The sequence below is a fragment of the Lichenostomus cassidix genome, chromosome 1 (assembly GCF_008360975.1).
Source record: "Lichenostomus cassidix isolate B80296 chromosome 1, HeHo_3.0, whole genome shotgun sequence".
Taxonomy (NCBI): domain Eukaryota; kingdom Metazoa; phylum Chordata; class Aves; order Passeriformes; family Meliphagidae; genus Lichenostomus; species Lichenostomus cassidix.
Window position 1 is genome coordinate 9468193 of NC_139479.1, and position 25295 is coordinate 9493487.

The 25295-nt window shown below is 36.9% G+C and overlaps 1 protein-coding gene across 9 annotated transcripts in view; it reads left to right on the top strand.

Moving 5' to 3' along the window:
- The window catches only part of DMD (dystrophin), a 1152080-nt gene that overhangs the window by 346472 nt on the left and 780313 nt on the right, over nucleotides 1-25295 (top strand). For all 9 annotated transcript variants that reach the window (XM_085049820.1, XM_085049818.1, XM_085049835.1 and 6 more), the window contains exons 3-5: nucleotides 14160-14252; nucleotides 15178-15255; nucleotides 18789-18881. In XM_085049820.1, coding sequence (XP_084905946.1) covers nucleotides 14160-14252; nucleotides 15178-15255; nucleotides 18789-18881 — 264 coding nt within the window. The remainder of the gene's footprint in view (nucleotides 1-14159; nucleotides 14253-15177; nucleotides 15256-18788; nucleotides 18882-25295) is intronic.

A 25295-nucleotide genomic window follows, 5' to 3' on the forward strand; every position in this document is an offset into this window, starting at 1 on the left:
TGATTGTAAACATTATAGTAATTTAAAGGAAGACTTAATTAACATAAGGTAGATTACGGCAGAAGATTTGGTTCCCATGCATTTAGATGTCTGTGTTTTAAATGATTTACAGTAAACTCAAAATCAAGTTACTTTTCACTGGAACTCTTGTGATGCAGTTTTTCTGAAATGTCAATGAACCAAGAAATGTAGGAAGGATAACACATATTTGAATGAATAGCAAGCTATTAGTAAAAAAAATAAAATAAAATGCATAATCGGTTACTGATATTTTTTCAGTTTATTGTAGATTCATTTGAGCTAACTAAAAACACACTAATATGATTTTAAAATAGGAAACAGTTGTGGTCCTGCTGTAGTGTTATTTATATAATGTATTTTTGCTCATTTAATATTGCATTATGATCATTTTTACACATTCTACAGTTGTTTTCTGATTTGTTATTGCACAAATTTATATTCTTTTGAGTGGAACTGAAAGATAATAATTATGAAGTCTGTTTTAAATATTTGCGTTCATGTTTTCACAAACCTTATTTAGATCTACAGCACATGAAATCCTGTGAGCACTTCCCCCCCTTCCCAAACCCAGATCCACCACCCTGGGTAACTCCCCCCATTTTATATACTGGGCATGACATTCTGTGGTGTGGAATATCCCTCTGGCCTCTCCCTTGACCTGCTGCCCACGCTGCTTTGGATGCAGCCCAGGACACAGTTGGCTTTCTGGGTCACCTGTCCCGGCTATGCTCCCTCCCAGTTTCTTTTGCTGACCTTCTCAGTGGCAGAGCATGAGGCAAAAAGAAAAGGTTTTGACTTAGGATAAACAAGACTTTGCAAAAAACAGAACATCAGTGTGTTGTCTACACCATTCTCATTCCTAATCCAAAACAGAACACTGTAACAGCTACTGAGAAGAAATTAATTAATTCTATCCCAGCTGAAATCAGGACACTCTTACATGTAGAAGTCCCTCTAGAATGAGACATTTGTTGAGGTTGTTCCAGTGGGGTAGAATCATGGAATGATTTGGGTTAGAAGGGACCTTCAATGGTCATCTAGTTCCCACCAGGGATATCTTCCAGCAGACCATGTATCTCAGAGCCCTGTCCAGTCTGACCTTGAATGTTTCCAGAGCTGGGGTATCCATCACATCTCTGGGTAACCTGTTCCAATGTTTTCCCACCGTAAATGTAAAAAAAAAACCCCAAACTTCCTTAAATGTAGTCAAAATGTTCCCTCTTTTAGTTTAAAATTATTACCCATTGTCCTATTGCTATAGACCCTATTAAAAAATCTGTCCTCATGCAAGAGACCTGTAAACTGGAAATACCATGATACTCAAGAAAATGATTAAAACTGATGTAAATACTTCAGAATTTGCACACACTTTGTTTCCATTCCTGGAAAAATGGAAATCTCAAGGTGACATTTGTCCCCAGATCATTATGTCTGTCTTTCTATTGAGCTTAAATAATGTAGTAGGAGAAAACCAGCAACATTTCCTAGAACTTTCATGAAAAATTTCCTGACTTTGACAGTAACAGAAAATTTTGAAAGCAGTAATGAACTCTAGAAAACCCGTTGTTTATTTTGTAAATATCTTTGAATAAAGGCTCATTTAGTCCTCATTGATTTAACAATGTGTGACACTAAACAAAACTGGCATTACTCATAATTTTCTTTTGCAGTTTTTTGGTTTAAATTCCAGCATTCAAGGAGTGATTAATGTCAGGCAGTTGCCTGAGCAAGCCTACACTCTAGAGTAAATAACACTTTCTAATTAGTCCTGATGTGGATTGGAGACCGAATATCTGATTAACATTCATAGCAGCAGTTGAGTGAACTTCATGAATTGTATAAACCCATGCATTGTGTAACGTGCAGTCACCTCTCAGTGTTACATACATCATGTCCACACACAGCCCATATATCGTGCTGATATTTGCATAGCTGCTTCCCGAAGGCCCAGTAATTCTGAGAAGAGTGTGCTGAGTCAGACACAGTGTCCCCTCAGGCTTTCATCCTGGCAGGGATGATGTGTGGCCCTGCAGGCTGTTCGGGAGCAGCCACTGGAAACTCGCCGAGGCAAATCAGAGAGGATACCCATGCTGTGGAGTTCCTCTTTGTGCACCCAGGGCACCTCAGGTGTGAGGAATTTCATGACTCAAAGTGTTGTTGATGCTGGGGATAGTGGTGGTTGCCCAGAATGCTGGGGATAGGTGTTGCCCAGAATTCTTCTAAAAAAGGTGCAGTTCTAATTCCTTTTCTAAGACTCCTTCACGTCAGATTTTTCTTTTAAAAACTGTTGGATGGAACTTTTTTAAAGGAAAAAGAGAATTATCCTGTGTCTATTCTCTGGTGCTGTCATCATTTATTCATTCAGGGATACCCGTCAGGATACTCTTTTCTCAGTTTCAGAAACTGGTTTTAATTTTGGAAGATGGCAATATCTGCAGTGCATATGTGGAACTCCACTGGTCAAGCTTTTGGTATGTGATACTGAGAGTTCCATGTCACGCTTAGCCCTGATGGCTGCAGATTTGAGTCTCTGAGACCGAGCTGTGTGGCCTTCAAATCAGGAAGCCAAAACTATCTTCCCCAAGCCCTGGTGTTAGATATGGTTTTCCATATTTCCATTTTTTCTTCTTTTCATATGTGAGAACCAATCTGTTCTACTTTTTTTTGGATGGGTGGTACCTCTTGGGTGCTGCTTTATTCCACTCTTCAGATGCAGTTATGTATTTCTAGATTAGTTGATAGTCATCAGTTTCCTTCGCATAGTTTTAGGCTGGGGGCTACTTTCTTCACCACACTATTTCTATAAGAATGAGAAGCAAATAAAGAAGATTAAAATTAAACCCTACATCATCAGTTTTATATATTTGTGTGCATGCATGTGTGTGTGCATATAGTTAAATGATGGGTGCAACATGTGGTATAACCTAACAAAAAGATCAACAGATTTCTGGAGCTATTCTTAAGGTATTAACACAAAAAATGCAACTAAAATGCAAGCCAAAATGTCATTATTTCTCCTTATTCACTGTGCTACAGTAAATTTTTAATGATTGTGTTTAAAGAGAGATCCATCTTATGTTGCTATTTTTATTAATTATGACAAGGGGTCCGGATTCACAAAGGGAAGTTGTTACATGAATTCCTTTTAGATTCTGGGTCATTTATTGCCAGACATTACAAAAGAAGCATATGCCAATCATTTTGGGTAGCTTGCCACAATTAATTGTGGTGATTTAAGGTACATGTGGATTCTACCTGCTGGTAGCTTAAACATCAGCTTACTGTGTTAAACATAACAGATGTGTGAAATATGTTTGCAGACAATAGTGTGCAGAACTCTGATAGAAATATCAATTCAGGATCTAGTCAAGATGTGTTCTAATATTGTGATCAGTTATCATTCATTTATTTGCCGTATAAGCAATTATGTGTGGTTTGGTGAGTTGTGGAGAAAGAAAAATGGAAAATTTATATTATTTTCAATGTAAGAAAATTATTTAATATATTCATTACCTGCATACATTATTTATATTAGGAGTAATCCAAGAGAAGGAAAAATATAAACAGAAGAAACAATTTTTTTGTGGTGGGTTTTGGTTTTTTTGTGTTTTTTGTGTTTGGTGTTTTGTGTGTGGGGTGGGTGGTGGTGGGGGGGTTTTTGTTGGGTGTTTGTTTTTTGTGTTGGTCTTTCCTTCTTGCCACTGAGAACTGACTTCTTTACTCTGCTAGCTGCTCAACAGCGACATATTATTTTTCTTTTTTTTTTTTTCCTTTTTCTCAATGTTTTGAACATACCAATTCACAGTATTGGTACCGATGTGGGGGAATAATGAGCCTATATCATCAGATAGTGTAAAACCCAACTATAACATTCTTCTGGCCATTCATAAAATCTGAAAATGGACCTCATTACCTATGTGAGGGGTGAAGTAGAGAGGCTATGAAATGAGGAGCAGACTGGTCTGTCCAGCAGTAAGAGAAGGGCAGTCACAGAGATCAGGGTTCCTGCAGCCTTGAGCAATGGCAGTGCCACACTCACAGCTCATCCTGGGTGCTCTGTTGTCAGGCTAGCAGGCTGCCATACATATAAATTTGAATTTGTCATAAGAAATAGAAGTTTGATTTGAATTTCCTCATTTCTTGCTGTTTCAGTGTGTCCTATAATGTTCTTCTGTTCCCATGCAAATACTGTACTTTTGCTGCTTTTCCTTTCTATGATTTCATTCTGAATGTCTTGAATTTTTTACACACAGATGGTTGCTCTACAGCAGATTTTTAGTAGTAGCTCGGGTGGAAATTGTGCTTTCAATAAAAAATTGTGTGTTTAGTTTGTTTATTTGTTTTGTTGTTTTTTAATAGAAATTAATTTCACACATCTAGATAATAAACTATATGTCTTGATATATAAAAAAATTTAAGCCAAGGAATGGACTGTATTGGAAAACTTTACCCTTTAGCCATGTAGTTTTATAGGCAGATTTTCAGTCTCTAAAGTTATGCTTGACTTCTCCAGGTAGGGAAAAAAAGTGGAAGAATCTATTTTAAACTCCTGCCTGAGCTCAAGCAGAGGGGGTATATTCACTCTTTTAAGCATGTCATTTAAATTAATATCCCATTTACTGCAAACAAGCTTGTTGGGAATAAGAACAGTGGTTGTAGGGACGGTGCCAGAACAGTTCTTGGTTGTAGTGCATGCAGTGAGTCCTCCTGCTCAGCTGGGCTTCAGCACAGGACAGCAGTTAATGGAGTAACCTTCATTCTGAATTCATAAATACTGGCCTTTCCTTTTCACATAGTGAAAATGATCACCAGCCAGCTCAGATGTGTGGCATGGATTTTACCTTTGCTACTGCTTTAAATGGCAGTACTTATAACAATTATTTACTTCATTTAACTATTCCATGTGGCAAGGTGATGGGGGGTGACTCTGTCCATGCCAGAAAATGCAATAAGTGTGATTAAATGTTTGTGACTCTTTAGGATGGGGGGTGAATCATCCACTTATAGTCAGTATTAGAGGTTCAGTTGAGTCAATGAAAAGACATTTGAAAAAAAATTTTGCAAGCAGTGCTACCTCAGATATATTGAGAGTCTAATTTTTATTTGGCTACAAAATTGTGTTTGTTCTTCAGGATGACTGCTCACTGATAAAGACTAAATACATCATTTCTTTACGTATTTATTTTCTCTATGATACCAAACTTCATTTTCATAATTTCTTTGTATATCTTGTTAAAATTAAAATAATAGTTAAGTGTTTCCTAATCAAGACACATTAATGAAAGACAAAAAAAAAAAAAAAGAAAAAGAAAAAAATCCAACAAACCCCCCAAGAATTAGTGGGAAGAGAAGCATGGCAAGAAATGCCAGAACCCTTGCCTTTTGCACTTCCTCCATAGGTGAAGTCAAATCAAACACACTGGATGTTGTGCTACAGTGACTTAGGTTACCCAGCTGTCCAAGTTAAGGTACATTTCTCTGTTTTGGTGGGCAGTGCCACCACTTTGCAAACACAGAAATGGAGCTACCAAGTGTTTGAATCCTTGTGTAGAGTCAAACTGAGTTTCATTCTGAACCTTTTGAGCAAATGACACGACACATTTGCCTCTTTCATATCCTAGTCAGAGGAGAACTGATCTAGATTGTCTCTTGTTTATATAGCATTTGTAATTCAAGTAATAGCAGTGCTTTCTAATTAGGGAGTTTGTTCGGTTTGTTTTTTTATTCATGAAAATTGCTGCTGCTTTGTCTTGTTTGATTACAGTCGCACCTATTTAGAAGCTTGACTATTTGCCTGTTACAAATATAGACAGCAGAAGAGGTTTGTCTGGTTTATTTATTCTCAGAGATGAGATTATGTACCTGAAGGGATTCCAAAGTAAAATTTTGAAATTCCACTTATGCTTTATACAACTCATATATTCTGTGTAGCCAGGATTTAAGCTTTAAGCTGATGAAAAAAGTACTGCTAAAGCATGTCTGTTAATAAGAGGAGAAGCCTAACTCAGAAAGGATATCTTCATAGGTGAGGAAACCCAGGATGTGCAGTATTCTATATCTCTGTGTAAAAATTAAGCTGTTCTCTAAAAGACATCAGTTAAACAAAAGGCAAAAAAAATTAGAATCTTTTTGTGCTCTCTGAGGTTTTGCACTAAAGCATGTTATTTTCATCAAATCACCTTTTTTCTGATTTCTAACAACAAAATAATAATATGTAGAAAAACGAATTACTTGAATAACAAATATACACGGAATGTCTGCTGTGAAACTGTTCTTCTCTTAAATGAGAATTTTAGCCAAAATTGTTGTATTTGGCATCTGCTAGACACAGTTTGTGTTTGTCTGCTGGAAAGTGGGCTGGCTCTTCCTTTCAAAAACCCTGTATTTTAGTCTTTGCAGTTCCCAGAGTTTAAAAATGCTGTTATAAAACTCTACCCACTAGAGCGTCAAAAATACCTAAACACTGTAAATTAAAACAATACAAGTATTCTCGACATGTAAGTGTAATTAATGTTCCGTTTTCTGCTGAAAGTTACATCTGAGATAAGACTATAAATAAAATTAGTTTTTTGTTTATGGTAATTTTCTTCTTTATAGCTTTCTTTGCAGGTGGGAAACATAATTATATTTATACTTGAAAAAAGTAACCTCATTGCAGTCAGTTATTAGATTGCATGAAGCTGGCTGTCCTGTCAAAAGAAGAGCCCCTGTCCTTGACTCTGAATTCATAACTCACTCTTCAAACCTTGTAGGGACTTGCTGAGTGTATGTTCATTCCCACTTCCAGCAGGTTTCTTTTGATGCCATTGCCAGTCATCCAGTCCTTAATGGCCTTGAACATCATATGCTGCAAAATAAGAAATGCTTCAATGACATTTTCTGGCTAGATTAAGCTGGTGAAAAAGACAGCTGCCAGACTTGTTTTGTGTATCTCTGTAAGCTTTGTATTGTTTGAAAGGAATGCAGTAGGTGCCAACACTGCACACTCACTGCTTTCCAAAGAGAAAATTTGTTTCCTTTAAAAAATTTTAAAATACACATTTATTACTTTTAATTTGGAGGTGAGTCTCCAGGATCTAAGGAAACAGGGGTATCTATACTAACATAATAGTGTGTGTCAACGCATCTCTATTTCTGTTCAGGGTATATATGGCCCTTAAAATGAAATTTTCTGGTTTATTTTAGAATGGAAATAACACCCTATTCATGGGGCTGTGCAAATGTCCTTCACTGCAATGATGCTAGAAAAGTAGAATGACTCCTTGTGCTGAGGGGAAAATACACTTTTACACAAGCACTGAAGTCCCAGGAGGGTCTGGTGTCATTCCCTAACTTCAGGGTCTGTGTATGAAACCTCTGCTCTGGGAGTGGGTGTCCTGTCCACAAACAGGAGCTGCCTTCAGCCAATGGGTAGGACCTGCCCCTAGATCCCTCTTTGAGGGTAATGTTGGGTGTTCTGGGTCTGCTGCAGGAATTGTGATTGTTCCCCTGTTGAAAGGCACAGGGACATTTGGTTCTCTGACTGTGAGTAGAATGTGGCTTCCTTAGAGAGCGGTTGTACAGCTCCTCTCTGTTCATCAGTAGCAGCAATTTTTAAAATATTGATGTTCATCAGTTACTCCTCTATGCAATCCCTTGAAAAATGGAGTTAGCAAAAAAAGAGATGTCTACCATAAAGCCTTGGAAACAGCTTGGATCCCTAACAATCAGGAAGCAAACTGACAGTGCACTGTTTGACCTCCTACTTCCCAATGTAGAGTTTCAGCTGCAGCAGAAAGGATGCATCCGTGTTCTAATAGGGAAAAGAATGCTGAAGGGAGAAAGGATGGCAGGGCTGGCTCAAGTTATTGTTTGATGCTTCCCAGGAGTCCATGAACCTGTGGCCTAATTAAACAATGCCTGGTGCATCTTTCTTCCCTCTTGACTGGGACAATATCCTTTTCTGCTGTAATAGTAATCCAGCATCAATGAAAGAAAATGTCAGTCACTTTGATGAACTTCCCAGCAGAATTGAACAAACCAGAAGCAAGGATATTGGGGAGAGAAATTTAACTTTTAATATATTTAGCAGAGCAGGAACAAGTATTTATAGTCCTTCTTTTATTAAAGCTGACTTAAAAGATCTGTTGAGATTAGCTCAATATCATTTCTTTATTGTTTCACAGAGTGAGACATCAAATATTTTGAATGGAAGAAAAGACAGATTCTCTAAAGTCTTACTAAGGGTAACATCTGTGAGCCAACTAAGTTATTATTCCTTTCATACTGATATCTATTCAGCAAAATTTACAGATTTACAAACTGAACTTGAGACAAATGCTTGAAAAAGTTATGTAAAGACTCATGGCTTATGTCCTTCCACCTTTCTGGACTGTACCTTGTCTTTTCAGGTTTTCAGCTGTCAGTCAGCAATCTGAGGTCCTGGCCAAACTGCAGGGCAACTCTGCCTTCTGTTCCATAGCCCTGCATGTTGGAGGCACAGATGGAATGCATTGCAGCTCCCTTCCAGGCCCTGCAATCCAGGTCTCCTGTCCCTCGTGCAGTCAAAGGTCTTTTCCCAAGATAAGATCTCAGTTATTTACCTGTCCTGAATGTCTGAAAGACTTCTGTGTCCGCTAGTTTTATTGTAAGCTGATCTTTCCTGTGTATACATAATATAACCTTAGATCTTTCAGCTAATGCCATGCTGAACCTTGAATTCCCATTCTTTACAGTGCCTTTTCTCTTTTAATTTATTCTCTGTCTCTCTTCATCTGCTGATAGTTTCAGTTGCTAGATTTCCCATATGAACTGATAATAATAAGCCAATAATACTGTAACATGCATAAGAAATAGTATTCAACTTGTCTTACTGTAATAATCTTCTTACAGTCTAGTCTGTCTCAAATGAAAAGTGTCTAAGTGCATATTTGTCTGCAAAAGAAAATGAAAAGTCAGAGATTCTTCCTCAGCCAAATTTTTACACTTTGTAATTTTTCTTAAAAGAAATGTGAAAATTTATCTATTACATGATATTTTTAGAAAACAGAAAAAATATATGCTTATAAAAGAACCTCAAATAATAGTTGCTTTTCAGTCTTTTGTTATCATGTATTTTGCTGGAGCTGTTATTATGGACTCATTGCTTGAAATTTTGAGTGTTTATGAGTCTTAGGAAATAGAAGTACAGTTCTCCCCTTCGTGTCTGTGGGAGATAATTTATGACTTGTTGTGGTTTAAGCCTAGCTGGTAACTAAGCATCATGCAGCTGCTTGCTCACTCCACACTCCCTCTGCCTTGCAATGGAATGAGGAGGAGAGTCAAAAAGAAAACCTTGTAGGCTGAGATAAAAACAGTTCAATAATTAAAAGAAATTGAAATAATAATAATAATAATAATAACAATAAATAATGCTGTAGATTTGGAAAAATTAAAAAAAACCAAAAACATACTGAGAAATCCTGAGAAAAACAAGTGATGCACAATACAGTTGCTCATCACCCCTAACAGATGCCAAACCCTGTTCCCCTGGGGAAAGAGAGTGAGCAGCTGTGTGGGACTTTCTTGCAGACTGGGCTTAAACCACAACAGATCTTTCTGGCACCCAGTGTGGGGCCAATGTACCTGGCCCTCGAATCCACACAGTAACCTGGTTATCTCTCTCCTTTACCTGACTGGGTGCAGGGCCCTCTAAATACTGATCACAAGATTTCCCCACTTCTTTCTCATAGAAGTGGACTTCAGTTCTTCTTTCTATAGAGTCAAGAGTGTAATCAGCCCTTCCATTCCCCCTGGGAAAATGTCCACTGGAAGCTGGAACAACAACTTTCCTTAAAGAGCCCCATTGTGATTGCTTTTCCCTGCCATTCCCACAGCTGTGCCTCTAGGGTCAAGGTGTGTCTTCAATCCCACTTCCTCCTGTCCTTTCCATGGTCCCACTTAAACCTCAACATTTGTTCTTAATCATTGTCTCCTCCTTTTCCTTCCCCTCTCTTACCAGCTCTCCCCATCCTATTTCCTTTCCCTTTGCTCCACTTCCCTTTAGTGAAGGATTTACCTATGCTAATTTATTCTAAAATATAACGTCTGCTAACAGTTTTATGCTAATCAAAATTTTTTTGAGCTTTAACTCATTGGAGAGCCAATGTTCATGAACAGATGTCTTTGTGCCTTCTCTGGACAAGTTATTTTTTTAATTATTTCATTATGTTCTCTGTATTTCTTTCATAATTACTGACTTGCATGTAGCTCTGAATAGAGAACTTTTCACAGAATACCAGCTTTTCATGTTATAATTCCCACAATATTAAGTTCATTCATAATGTATCTGATGAATGAGCTGATTAAATAATTTAGTTGTTTGATAAAATTTATTTGTTAAATTTACATAGCGACAACGAGATCTATTATAGAGCCTTTGGAAAGAACACAGGAATGACAATGAAAGTAGATAGCAGTGACATAAGTAGGGTGAAGCTTGATATCTTGTGATACCTAAATGTATTCAAACAAAAAAAAATTGCAACTACAGTTATCTATTAACACTTGATTTTAGTCTATTTCCTGATTTTCCTGTTTTCTTCTTTTTCACCAGCTTTTGAGTTTTAGGTAATGTTCTTTGGCATAAAATTGTTTCAGTTGCTGAGTTTGGAACATGTTGGAGATACCGTTTCAATCTACTTAATATCGAGATCATTCTAGAATATGTACATGCTGATGAGTTACTACATGGAATATTCTGAGTATGCTTCACTCCCTTACTGCACTTGGGAGAACACTCTACTACACATTCCACATTTTCCTTACATGTTAGTTGCCCAGTACCCCATAATTCTAGTACTAAGGCCTGTGTAGTTGACCCTGGTGTAGTGTAAGGTAGTTGTTTTATTTCCATACCAATTTTACTTGTGAATTACTTTCCTCAGTTGTTATTTAAATTGGAGGGTTAATTTCATACATGATAAAAAAGGAATCTTCCCATATGTATCATGGGTTTTGGTGGTTTTCTTTTAAAATAAATCCCTTGGATTTCCTTCAGGTCCTCTGATGTTTTGCAGAGATCAGCAGTTGCATCCAACAGCCCTATCAGCCAAACCATGGATGTTTGTGTTTTAATCTTTATTTAGCACTAAGACAGTACGTTAAAATAATATATAAAACTGTCATATACTTAAATCCCTAGTCTTTCTAGTCATTAAGATTTTAACAAAGTCCTATCTTAGATTTTACTATTGTTCTACTTCTAGAAATGAATTTCTGCTTCTGGTGAAAAGTCACCTTGTGGTTCCTATCCGGTATCCTCAGTCCTTCCTCTGTGTTGTACTCTCTCTTGTTTCCCACTTCTCTTCCATCTTTGTGGTTTTGAAGAAGGACACTTAAGTGAGAACCAACAATTCATCTTGCAGCTGCTTTGGTCATTTTTTAAATTTATGTTTTGGATTAGTTTGTAATATAGGGTGAGTAACAAATCAACATCCATAACAAATGGCACAGGAGAGTTTTCTGAACATTTTCATTCTTCTTAGGTAAAGGGCAGTGATTTTAGGTCACAGCCTAAGAAAGCTTTTTTAAAAGGTTATTTTCAGCAAGAATGTATAACAAATGAGTAGACATTTGTTTGCAAGCCATTGCCTAACCATGCTTGGTTTTTCAGTTTTCAAAGGTTCTAGTTAACAGACACTTTTCAATGACACAATAAATTTACCTGATGCAACTTTGAGCCCTTTGTATCTGAAGACTTACTGCAATGCCGATCCAGTGAAGACATTCAATCTATTTGAGGAAGAAGATTTAATTACCCCATTGCCTGAAAAACTGCAGCTTTCCTCAGGTTTAGAATGATATGTGTGGCAGTGGTGTAGGGTGTCTTAGTGTATTTTTAGTTGTGATTAATGAAAGGTATACTTCCAAGACCCTAAACAATCAATGGAATTTTTAGTTTAAGGTTTACTTGTAGTATGTTTGTAATTAATATGTCCTGCTAGGGATGCTACTGGGCTGTGTCTTCATTTTCTTTCTGAAATCTTTACCAAAAAAAAGACCCAAACCAACATATTTTTTGTTAAACAGAATTTTTGACTCGCTAGATTGATTTCAACATAAACGTTATGAATAGCTTAAATGCTGCAAAAAGAAAGAAAGACAGAGACATAGGCAGTTCTGAAGGCTAGTTCTATTTTTCCTGTATGATACAAACCAATATAATTCTATTCTATTATCAAAATGTCATTGTGCTCATATTCCCAGAGAGATTCAGTAGCATTAGGGGCACAACTCTTTCATAGTGTTGCAGAAGAGCCTATTGATCACTCCAACTTTCTAAAGAATGTTCAAAAGCTCCCTCAAAGTGCATAGATCTTGTGCTTCCCCTCTGCAAAAATGACTTTTGTTCTGCAAGATTAGGGAACAGAATAAGGTCTCTCTGATTTAGTTGCATGTTTTAATTTTAAATTTGTCCAACAATTTCGGGAATTCTATACATGACTTGACTCGCGTAATGGCACATGATTTTTCATACCATAATTTAAAATATTTTTGTAGAACTATTTCTCATCCTAAATGCGAGGCAGGAAATAGAGTTGCTGGGTATTATTACTTAAACAGATAATTCAAGGTGTTGAGCAGTGCAAGTAAATCATCTGTGAATCTGTTCAGTGCTGGTTTTCAGGTATCTTAGGTAATAAAGTGGCAGCATGTGTGTTAACTGGAACTTAGCTTAGTTAGAATGGGTTGTGCACGGTGTGAAAATGGGCTAGAAAACAAGGATTTCCACTGCTGTAGAAATTTGGTTATGTTGTGGATTTGTTTGTTCCATGAAACAGAAACCAGGCCTTACCAAAAAATGAAGGGATTGAAAGGAACTTTTGCCTCAGAAGAGCAGTCAGACAGAAAGGTCATGGCAGAGCAGCTATTAGCACTGAAGTCAGTGCTGTACTCATAAATATGTATTGATGAGGAAAAAATTAGTTTAGCACTGGAGACTCTCCTTAATCCTGTCTTCTGTTTTAGTAACCTTCCAAAGGAATTGGTACTTTCTAACAAAATATGTTTTTCATAAAATTCCCAGCTAGCTCTAATGAGTGTTGCAGTGAGTACCAGAACAACATTGCTGACAGGAAAGCAAATGTTTTTACAGATGCTCAATTTTACATTGTTGCTCTGTGGTAAAAAAGGAAGATGTGCAATGGAGGTCAGCATGGCATGAATTCTAGAAAATTAAAATACAGAGACTTCTCAAATCAATCAAAGCATCTATCAGACTTCACAAATTAGAAATAATGTGGACCTGTGAAACTATTTTGCACTCCACAAAATAATCACTGCTTTTTATTGTGGTTCTCAATAGCTCTCAAACATACAAAGAAATCTAAAAATCCATTGGTTCACATAAAACTTGCTCAGTGACTAGACTATAAAAAATTATATGTCTATATTTTTAATATTTCATGCATCAGTCAAAGCATCAGATCAGAAACTTGGTTTGAATTTTAGAAAGAGTGAATCTTTCAAACATTGTCATATGGGTGAAGATCACAAGTATTTCCTTTCATCTTTCACTGATGCTCTGTACAAAATGTGAATTGTCTGTCAGCCACTTACAGAAGTGAGGCCATGATCCAGTAAAATTCCAAGTATGTCCTGTTAACATAGATGTATTTCTAAGATCCTGACTAGAATAAGTCTAAGACTCATCTTTCTCTATGTGCTCTCCAAGTTAGTTTCTGATAGATGGAGTACCTACTAGGCACTTAAATTTTAAATAATTTCCTGTGTGTTTTTTTCCCCTCCTTTCTTTGGGTTGTTCTTTTTCTTCTTTGCAAATTATTTTTCCTGGGGTTTTTTTTCCCTGATTTGTTCCTTAATTGCCAAGTCTTTGTTTTCTAGCTATATTAGTATTTTTTTCTGGCTTATTTGGCATGTACATTTATTATAATGGCATGTACTTAAAATAAAGTAAGCATCAATCTGTCTTAAAAAAATAGAACCCTGTTTAAGACAGATGTATGTGAAAGAATCCTGTGAGTTTAGAAGTATTTTCCTCTTTTACTTTGTGTCATATATTTCTTATTTATTCTGACATTGGCTTTTTACAGCTTTCTGGTATTTTTTAATTATTATTTTTGGTGTTTGAACTAACTAGAGCCATTGTTTCATTTCAGTTTGGAAGACGACACATTGAAGACCTTTTTAACGATTTTCGAGATGGACGAAGACTTCTGGAGCTCCTGGAATGCCTTACAGGCCAAAAGCTTGTATGTGTTTTTTAATACATTTATTGTGTATTAAAGTTTTGATATGAACTGTGGAAGGTGATATTCACTAACTTCTGCCACTGATGAGGACCTGATGTGGAAACCAGTTTTAGGGGTCTTAATATGTTTCAATTTCATTTGAAATTGAGGAAACATTGTGACTGAGAGCTATATTAGACACTAACCCTTTGCTAGGCATATACTTGAAATGAAAATGTTCTACTTTGTTGAATGCACTTATTAAGTGTGGCACAGAGAAACAAAACTGAGGCAGGGTACATTTAGATATCTGGATTTTAGCTGGAATAGAATTTAATGTGTAGAAAGTTTTTCTAATAAATATCATGCCTACGGTCCATCTATTGGAGTTGTAGTTGTCCAAAAAGAGAGAACTGCTTGCTCTTATTAATCTGGAAATTCAAAGTGACATGGTCACACACACATTTTTAATGTCTTCCCTTTTGTTCCTGGTTGGACTCTGTAAGTTTGGCATCTTTCCCTGAAACTTTCTCATAAGAGGGCTGAGAGATTGAGAATCAAAATCCAGAGATAATGTACTTGTATATAAATATTAAACAAACTGATGCTTATCTGTTTAGTTGCCATAGCAATGTTCCTAAATTGTGCCATGCAGAAGACAAGTAATCACAATAAAAAGAATCTGGAATTATCTAATTTTATATGCATTTCAAGGATTCCTTCACTGAAAAATGTGAAGGTACCAAATTACCTTCTAACTGTGGATCCAGTTTATTTCACAATTGACTTTATTTTGTGCTGGGAAGCTGCATAATCCCAGTGTATGGTAATATTCTTTTCTCATAAAGTTCTGAAATAGAAAACTACAGATATAAGATTTGAGTTACATATAATGTACTCTATATTCTGATTGTGGACAGTCAAATTTGGTTTACTTTCTTTGTAGGCAAAAGAAAAAGGCTCCACAAGAGTTCATGCTCTGAACAATGTCAACAAAGCAATCCACGTTTTGCAGAGAAATAATGTAAGTATTCAGCCAGACAGGCTCAGAACAGCCTGTAGACAGCATACAAAGTGCTTTGCAGGTGTTGAATCAAACACCTTTGGTCTATAGGATAAAAGAACTGGAGTCAAAGCAGTTTTATCAATGTGACTTGGATACTTTGTCATTCAGCATCAGGGTTATTGTGGTAATAGCTGCAAGTTCCCCACACCCCTTTCTTAACGACTGTACTTGTCACCTATTGTCCTACCTTCCCTAGTCCACACAGTCCTAGCCACGCCCCCAGTTTTCCCTATTGGTTCCTGTACCCTAACCCCACGTGGCCCTGGCCACTCCCTCGGGTTTCCCCTATTGGTTCCTGTACTCCTAACTCCGCCCCTGTACCTCCCCTGTACCCAGAGGTCACTGGGCCTGTGTGTTGTCCCTGCCCTCTCTGTTTCCCTATAAAACCCCTTACCCTCCGCCATCTTGCTGTCTATGCTCCACGTGTGTCTATGCTCCACATGTGGCTGTGCATGTGAGGCCTTCGCCCTCGAGGCATCTCTGCCTCGGGGAGGTCGTTGGCCTCTGCTGCACCATGCGAATAAACATCTTCCATGGACACAACGCATAGACCCTCCTCGCCTCCTTTATCACCGCCGGTTGTGGAAGCAGACGAACCAGAGCTAGCCTTATGGCTCCCCGGCCGGTGAGAGTGCAGTGTCCAGCCCTGGGACAGAGGGTTTGGAGCACTGAGGCGCTGAACTGAACCGGGTAGAGAAGCTCTAGGGTAAGGGCTGCTGTACCATCCTCCAAAACCGCAACACAGGGTCAAATGTGTTTTAAGGTGTTTAAAATCCTTTTCTGGCAAATGTTGGATAAAACATCTGTAATGGATGCTGTCTGAAGACAGATCAACCTGCATGATTTTGTTCTAACGAGTGGTATTTATAATAAAGTTTTAGAAGTTAAATACAAGAAGTCATCCATAGCTTGTTACAAGATGCTGCCTATCAAAACGTTTACTCAAAATCTCTAACAATTATGAAGTCTGAAAAAACTGGGCTTTTCCTGCAATTTTTTTTTTTGGTTATAGTTCAGAGACATCTGTCCCTCATGGTTCAAAACACTAATCATATCAACACCCCTTTCAATTCTACTTTGTGAAGATTGATTTTTCAAGCCCCTATCCTGTGCATCATTCTTGAGTAAATGTTCTCATAGCATCTTCTTTATGCAGACATTCTAATGGACTAATAATTTTAGCAGACATTTCCTCTGGCCAACTAATTTCATCATAACTCTCCTCAAGAATAAAATCAAATAAACTATAACACTTGCTTAAACTTAACAGTAAGAGGTGACAGAATAAAGATAATGTATTCTGTGCTGTATATTATATTGGATTTCTTGATAGCTGCAGGAGGTCACTAATGCTTGAGTTCAGCTGCTGAATACAGTTATTGATTTTATAAATCTAAGGTAATCCATCTAAAGATTTGCACATAAGTGAAAGTGACCTTATAAGATTGACACAAAGACCTCCAGCTTGATTTTTCTTTTTATTTAATGGAATTCAATGTAAATAAATAGAAGAAAAAGCTTCTAATTATTCAAAATCTGCAACATTTGACATTATTGGAAAAAAAAAATCATCAATACATTATTTCACAGTACACAAGAAGGTTTTGATTGCATACCTGGGTAGAAATATCATAGCAAATGTTTTTTGAAATTTTCGATGCCTATCAGCTGAATCCACTGGTGTGCTTTTCATTTAGTTTTCAGAACATAATAATAGTCCCTTTCAAATCTGGGAATAAAACAGGGAGTATTCCAATTTTGGACTATAGAAGAAAAACCAGTGTTTTAGAAAGTGAAGTGGTCATCCAGTGGCCATCATATTCGTGTAATGAAAACCTTGTAAACTATATAAAAATTAGCATAGTGTATATAAAGACATACTGTATCTTGTCAATATGAAATCAAAAGTCCTGCCTCTGAAATAGTTTCCTTAACCTTCAGTAATTTGACAAATTATTTCTTTGCAACTTCAGGAATGCAAAATCAATGGTTCCAAAGTGAATTAAAGCCTATGAGTAGTCTAGATTTTTCTGCTGGTATGTGTCATCCTTGCTCTGAGGCTCTGTAGTCATCAGGGTCGTAACATTGAAAAATGCTGCTGCTTCCAGTCAATCCATTTCACAGTTTTTTTGTTCCCATAGAAAGGGGATAGTGTTGAGGGCGAGCATGGGGATGTGGGGATTGCCCCAATATAGGCTTAGGCTTCCCTGTGGCTAACTGGGCAATATTCCTCTGCTTCAATAAAACAGACTTTGGCTCTGTGTATTCAGGCTTTCACTTCAAAAAATGGATGGAGGATTTGGCCTGTAGAATATGCAGACACTGCCCTAATAAACTTTGCAGGGTGTCATTTTCTTCATGGGACTCCATTTTAAATTTAGGATATAAAGTCTATTTGGGAAATGTTCCAAGACACTGTCAGTTAGAATAAATTGCCAGTCTCATATACTTTTAGTAAAAAATGTGACATTCTTAAAGAAAAGAGCTCTTTTGAGAGTTTTAGGATTCTTTATAAAATATCTACTTTGACCTATACGTGGATGCATTGAAAAAGCCCCAAACCAAAAATAAAGCAGCTTGCTTTGAAGGTGCAAAACTTGAGTCAGATTGCAGATGTAACTTCTAATAACTTCAGAAGCATAGTACAGATATGCAGACTGTAGTTTGTAAAAGAATGGAGTACTTTGCCATAAAAAACATCAGTTCTGACCATGAAGAGCTGCATCTATGAAACAATGAGGATGCTAATTTTAAAGTCACAGTTCTATCTAAATGTGCAGAACAGCTTATAGTCTTGCATTCATAACCCTGAATTTGGCTGCCTTATTGAGATAGCATAAAATTTGGGGGAGAGTGAAGGATCATTTCCCATGTGGAGGAAAGAATATTCCAGGGTGGTAAATACTGATGCATGATGAAATACTGATGCATGATACAATTTTGGAAAACAACATTACTGGATGAACTGTTATGGAAAAGACTTGCTTAGATCACAATCACTTCTTTATCTGTGTGCCAGAACACATCTGTATATTTCCTTTTACATTCTAGAATTTAATTAAGGAAAAATAAGTTCTATTTTAATCTAAATATTGAGTGTCTCTTGTGTTGTCAGCTCTTACAGTGTCTAGATGTGTGTGTGTTTCTTCCAGAAAATTAAATAATATAAGGTAGTATAAAGCAGAGTACAGGAGTTTTTCTGTCTGTGTGATTTGTAATTGCAGAAGCTTCATATAAAAGATATTTGAGTGATTACAACTATTAGTTTTAATTTTATGTTTCACAACATGCTATAACTGCAATAATCGGAACTCCAGATCACTGCTGTTTTTTTCCAGAACATTAATTGTGTCATTTATAAAATGTGAGTTGTATGTTTATGGAACAACAGAAACCAAATGGGAGATTTACCTTAGCTTATCCCGTCATCACTCTCCAACCTCTTGTGCTTGTTATTAATCTTTTACAATTATTTTTTGTTTCTATAATAGGTTGATTTGGTAAATATAGGGAGCTCAGACATTGTGGATGGAAATCATAAGCTGACCCTTGGTTTGATCTGGAATATAATCCTCCACTGGCAGGTGAGTGGCACTGCTCCTTACTTTCCATGAAATACCTTTATTCCGCTGAGCTTTTCCCCATTATTATCCAGCAACTAACTACAAAGTAAACACAGGCAATTGCAATGTGCTAAATCAGCAAGTGTTATGGCAGTCTGCTTACATGTTGTCAAGCATATTGAGAGTAGTAAGAATATAAAATTGTTTGTACAGCATTAGCAGAAACTTTTTTGACTGTAATATCACAGTCAGATATTGCAAGATGATATATATAGGAGTTATCCTAACAACAATGGATGGACAAAGCCAATGTGGATATATAGCTCTCATAGTCACTTTTCTTCTTACTATCTTAGAAAGACTGACTTATATTTTAATGAAATAATCACATCTGTTGCTTTTTGCTGCTGACCCATCCTGCAAAGAATTATTTCTAGAACAGTAAAAAGCTGCTAGACTGCCTATTTATTGAAGCAGATGTGGCTCATTTTTCTTCCTTTCTCTTTGGAGGGAAAGGGGAATTTGTGATATGGATCTCATAAAAACCAGCATGGTAGATGAGGACACTTCAGTAAACAAATTCTGAGATGGCAGTTAAATCAAAATTGGAAAAGAAGTAGCATGATGCTCTGAATCCATTTGTTTGTATGAATGTGGGCTAAGAGTCTGCCCATTAGTGTTGACTATGTTCCCCAACCAATAATCTACAAGTTTTGGGTACTATTACAAGACAAGGTGGTGGAGCACAAAGCCTGAAAGACTTCACTTTAGGAAGTAAACACTTCTATCAAAAATCAGATGTGTATCATTCATCCAAGTAGGGAGCATTTTTATTCTAATTTTACACCACAACAGCAACAGAGAAAAGCTTCAAATAGTTAACTCACTTCTCTTGTCTATGTTTCAATATTCCCAGTTTAATCGCATAAAATTGTTCTAAATTACTTATTAAGAGCAGATGGAATATGATATCTAGCTGTGCAACTTTTACCAATAATCTTTGAATCACTCTGTTTCAATTTGTATAAATTATGGACTGAGACAATTATTCATGTTCAAATTAATATTTTTGTTTTCTTCATATTTTATTCTGAAGCAAGCTGTTAAAGATGTGCTTTAGTCTTAGCTCTGTGCTTACTAATTTCTTTTTAGTTGTTCCCACCATTCCTTTTAACCCATGAAGCACAGGTTGTGGTGTAGCCCGATGAGGTTTTTGACAGCAGCCATGTGCTCTTAGGATACCTTTCGTTTGCAGTGCAAAAGTGATTTGTTTCCAGCTTCACCTTGAGCCTGTGATAACTGGCAGCAGTTGCAATGGTACCCATTGGCTTCAGCTTGAACTACCCATGGATGAAAAATCGAAGGATTGTATTTAAAAAGCAGTGATTAAAATTGTGGCCCTTTGTCAGCATAGTCATAATGGTTCAGTCCATGTTTAGTCTACACTTGGAGTTCTGTGTTTCAGTTTGTTCTATTAATGAATTACTAAAGGAAGTGACCTGCATAGTCTGGATTTTTGTTTTTATTCAAATGCTTGTAAATAAGATTCTAATTTTGCTATAAATAAATTTTAGTTTGGTTTTTTTTTCCCCTAAAGAATAGCTAAAACCAGGTTAGCAACAAGAAGCCATTATTAAATAATAACCTTGTTGCTATTGCATAATGATGAATAATTAAAAAAGAAAATCAATATGTAAGACTACTATTTGGGCTTTTCACCTTAAAAAGACCCAAAACACTTGGGAGCCATTGTTTTGCTGCCTATTTCCCTCAAAGTATTGGAACAGTTCAAAGTAAATGTGCTTAATTATGGCTCTGTGGAGAAGGTCTTCTTTCTTGTCCAAATTTTCTTCCAAGTTTTGAAGTTATTTGCATAATCTAGAACATGTTTGTGATTGTTCTGTCCTGTATTTAGGTAGGTATGATCTTACACAGTGACAGCCCTTAGGGTGAAACAGGGCTGTAAATTTCTTAAGAAATCCTTTTTCCTGTGGGTTCCAGTTTGCCTGTCACAGATTGTCCCTGGCAAGAAGCAGCTGGAAACACGAGAAATTGCTCATATAGAATCAGGGCCACCAAACTTATCTGCCAGTTGTCTGCAGCTGGGTAAAATACCAAGACTAGTGTATCTATTTGTAGTCTGTGGAAGGCCTAAAAACAAGTAAGTAGTAATACACAGGCTACTTGATTTAGTGCATGCTACTGGTGTAGTTTGTGTTTGATGGTGCAATCCTGCTTTTGCACATCCTGAGAAGAGTCACTTAGAGGAACTTTATCTGTCTACATCTAAAACAAAAACCAACAACAACAACAAAAGATATGAGGCTATTGTTTGTGTGAGCACTTGTTTTGTTGTAGATGAACAGGCAAGAAGCTTGTCCAGTTTCACATCCTGCAGCCAGGACCACATAAGGACACAACAACTGTATTTGTATATGACAACGTGATGGTCTCTTACAAAAACGTTAATCCCTTTGAGTAAAAGTAATAAAAAAGAGTTGGTAGAAGAAAGGTGCATGAAAGGAATAATGTCAGTACCAATCCAAATGGATGTCAGCAGTCCTGTTGAGCAGAGGCAGTGGTAGAGCCACTGCAGCTGACAGGATTTGATGCATTGTTGCCACTCTCATCTCTGTGCAGAATATCACGGCTTTCTGTATCCCCTGTGGTGATTGTGTCCTTTCTTATCTAGCCTGTTTTTTCAGATTATTATTAAAAGTTTCCCTGAAATTGAACCATTGCTGTGAGTTGAGCACCTGCTGCCAAAGCTCTTTATGGTACTGAATCCATCAGACTTTCTATTTCCTTGAAGCTGCTGCCCTCTTTCTCGCAGCTCTGTGATCCCAGCCTCACAACATTTAAGTAAAAACAGAGCAAAACTATTAATTTCTGAACTGCTGTGTTTTACAAACTCTCTCAAGAGTGCAAAAACATTCTATATGGCAGTGTGTAACTTGTTTTGTTATGTTTTTAAGAATGAACTTATTTTCATGCAAAGCATGAAAGAAAACCCCTAGCAAAAATCTTTGGCCCAATCTTGACTTCCTCTGGGAAAAATCACAAAAGAATAGATATATACACAAGGAAAATATTTCACAGGGGAGCATTTCAACAGCTTGTCAGTCTCATTTGGACACTTATTAAAAGCATCAGGGTTGCTGTGCACATCAGTATTTTGATACGAACTACCGTTTTACTTAATTTTGTTTTTTATTGTTATGGAAATGAAACGCTTCTGTCAATCTACCTTGAATCAATGAACAAAGACTATTCTTTACTTTAATAGGTGTCTTGAATATCTATGAAAATGTCCTTAAAAGTGTTCTTTCAAAAGTACTTGGAAAGAGTCTAGTGGTTCTAGTTATAAAAAAGTAATCTATGCAGTCAGAATACCTGAAATATAGCAAGTAATAAATACAAAGTAATTCTGTCAGAGAGCTGTAAGGTTCCCATTTTATTAAGAAAGATGAAAAATTCTTGCTTTGAGAACGGTTTTCTTTTTAGATTATCTTCTTCCCTCCCTCTTTTCTAGGGGAAAAGTGAAGCCAAGTGCCAGTCTGACAAAATGTTACATTCCTGAAGATGGTTTTGGGTGAAACAGATGCAGTGTGAGCCTGAGATCATGCTGTGTTCCTTGTCATCTTCCACACACAGCAACACATGCCCAGATTCCAGAACATGGTCCTGCAGTGGGAAGATCAAAGGTCCACTGCTGCTGTGAGCCAGGGCTGGCTGTGCTGGTTTTAGCCACTTTCTTCACGTGCTGACAGCAATAGCAGTGCTCCCATTCTGTCCACAGCTTTCCTTTTGGCAGCCTGGCAGTTCAGAAGCTGTCTTGGTGATGTCTGTATTGTCCTTTTCCCCCCTTCTATCTTTCCTTATTGCCATAGCATATGTCCATTCCCCAGGAAGAGCAAGTATATCTGTTCTCTGGAAGTCAGAGCTTCCTCCACCTGAAAGCTTTGTGTCCTGCCAGGATATACAGCATTAGAAAGGAGAGGTAACAAAGAAATGAGTATCAGAGGTCAACTCATCACCTGACAGTGTGAGACAGAGCCTGCTAGACACTTTGAAATAGCTGTAGTTTTTGAGTCTGGGTGCTGAGGGAGTTTATCTATCTGAAAGCTCTTCAGGCTGCCACGAGCACATCTCTGTGTGCCACATGCTCAGCAGTACGTCTTAACTGAGCAGCCTTCAGAAAGCTTCCTTCTCACCAGAATGTCAGCCAGCACTTTTCTTCCCAGGCAGGGCTCTTGCCTCAGCCCCAGCCAGCCTGCAGACAGCGTGGAGCTGAGCTGCAGTGGTGTGGCATGGCACTGCCAAGGTGGGGTGGGGTGGCAATGCCCCTCGGGACACTCGGGGGGACAAGGTGGCTCCAGCTGTGCAAGTGGAGTCATCCACCAGTTCTCACTGAAGAGGAAGTGCTGTTAGCATTCAGGATCAGATCAGGCCCTTTTACTTCGTTATTGAAATGTCTGACTTTCCCTAGAGGGCAACAAAAAGTCGTAAATTTAACAGTCTTCACTGTTGCAGAGAAATGCAGGAAAAACAGCAAAACTTTATCCATTATAAGCATATTTAGCAAGGTGAGATTGAGACTGTTTTCTATTCATTTACTCAAAAGTAAAAATAAATGCTGTGTTTGTATTCATCTCTTTAGGTCTAAAGCAAAACAATCACCTGGATACTTCTGAATAATTGCCTTCCTGACAGCCCATTTTTTAATTAATTTTGTCTAATTTTCTCTGTTCATAGACACAAGTCCTTTCTCTTTGATACCAGCTCAAACACATAACCTTTCTGTATGTTATGAACCCTTATATTTCTAAATGTGATGTTCGTGCCTTCATTCAGCTATCCTTTAGCACAAATGTGTGTTGTATTTTTCAAAAGTTCCAGTTTATTTATAATATTCAGAAAAATCTGCATTTGTAAATATATGCACATGCTAAAACCCAAAATAAACAATGAAATCTTAGCTTCAACCAGTCTCACAAACAATAATTTGAATATTTGCTAGTCTTATGTATTAACTTTGGTGCTGTAGATGCTAATTCCAAAACTTTTCTTCTTTTTTAGCATTCAGATTAATGAAAAAAACCAAGATTTTATATTTTTATAGTAGTGAAGGTTTTTTTGCCTGGGAATACAGAGGCCAAATCTCAGCTTCTCGTAAATTATGTAAATCCACTTTGGCGTCTCTCAATAATGAAGACACTAAAAATATTGACAAGAAATTCCAAATACCCACTCAGACATATGAATCAAAAATAGAGTATATTTCCCAGTTTTCTTACATTTTATTTTCTTTCCCTGACGTAAAAATGGAGGCAAGTATAAAAAGCTTCTCATCTTGTCTGACAGAATTTATATCAATTTTCATTGGTGCAAATTACAATCTAAGACTAATGTCAGGAATATATACCATGAAATTTAGAAAGGAAAAATTTCTCCTCTCACCTTAGAAACCAATAACATCTAAAGTAAAGTTTATACCTAAGTCTGAAAAGGGAAATTAAAGGCACTGATACTCTTTGGGCAGTATGCATCTGAGATGCAATCCCAAGATATTGTTTCAGTAATTCATATCTTCACAGAATCAAATGATTGAATTAATTACTGTGAAACTAGAGAGCAACTTACCATACCCAACAATAAAAGGTTATCTCTGTTTTTTCTGCAATATCACAGTAATTAATTTTTGTTGTTGTTGCTGACTGTTCTTTCAGATTTCATCTTCTGCGTATTATCTTACAATTTTAACAGTTTCAAAGTGGTCCACCCTTTATCATTATCACCCCTGAATATTGTTTGACTGACTGATACTGGCTTCAGAGCAATTCAAGGGGAAAATGATAATGAAATGCTATATTCCCAAAGTGAATACGCAGCAATAAGCAATTTTATAGTTAAATTATATCTTAGGGAATATTTTAAAAGAGCTGCTATTCTAAAAGATATATGGAGAAAGCAATGATTTAAAAGGTGTTACTTTACAGGAAAATAATTCTTAATAGAAGTTTTATGTGCTCTTTCAGTAGTAAAGGAGTTGATAGGAAATATATAATCTACTACATGATGTCAAACTCCAGGATAACATTTATAAAAGCCCTCAGGCTTTTTTGTAAAATAATAACTGTAGATTGATAAGCTCTCTCCAGTGAAAGAGGAATATTAACTTCATTAAAACAATAAAACTGAAACATATACAACACTCTTTTAATGCATGCAGTGAAATTGACTTTTCATCCAGGTGCATGTATGCAAATTTAGTTTGCACCTTTAAATCAAAAACATTATCTACTGTGCACTGAGGCCATTTATTTTGTCGAGGTATGTTAGGTACTACTTCAACTCAGTCAATGAGAGAAGAATGATTTTCATCATTTTATCAACTTTTGCTGTAATGTCTCATATTAACTAAGGATGTATTTC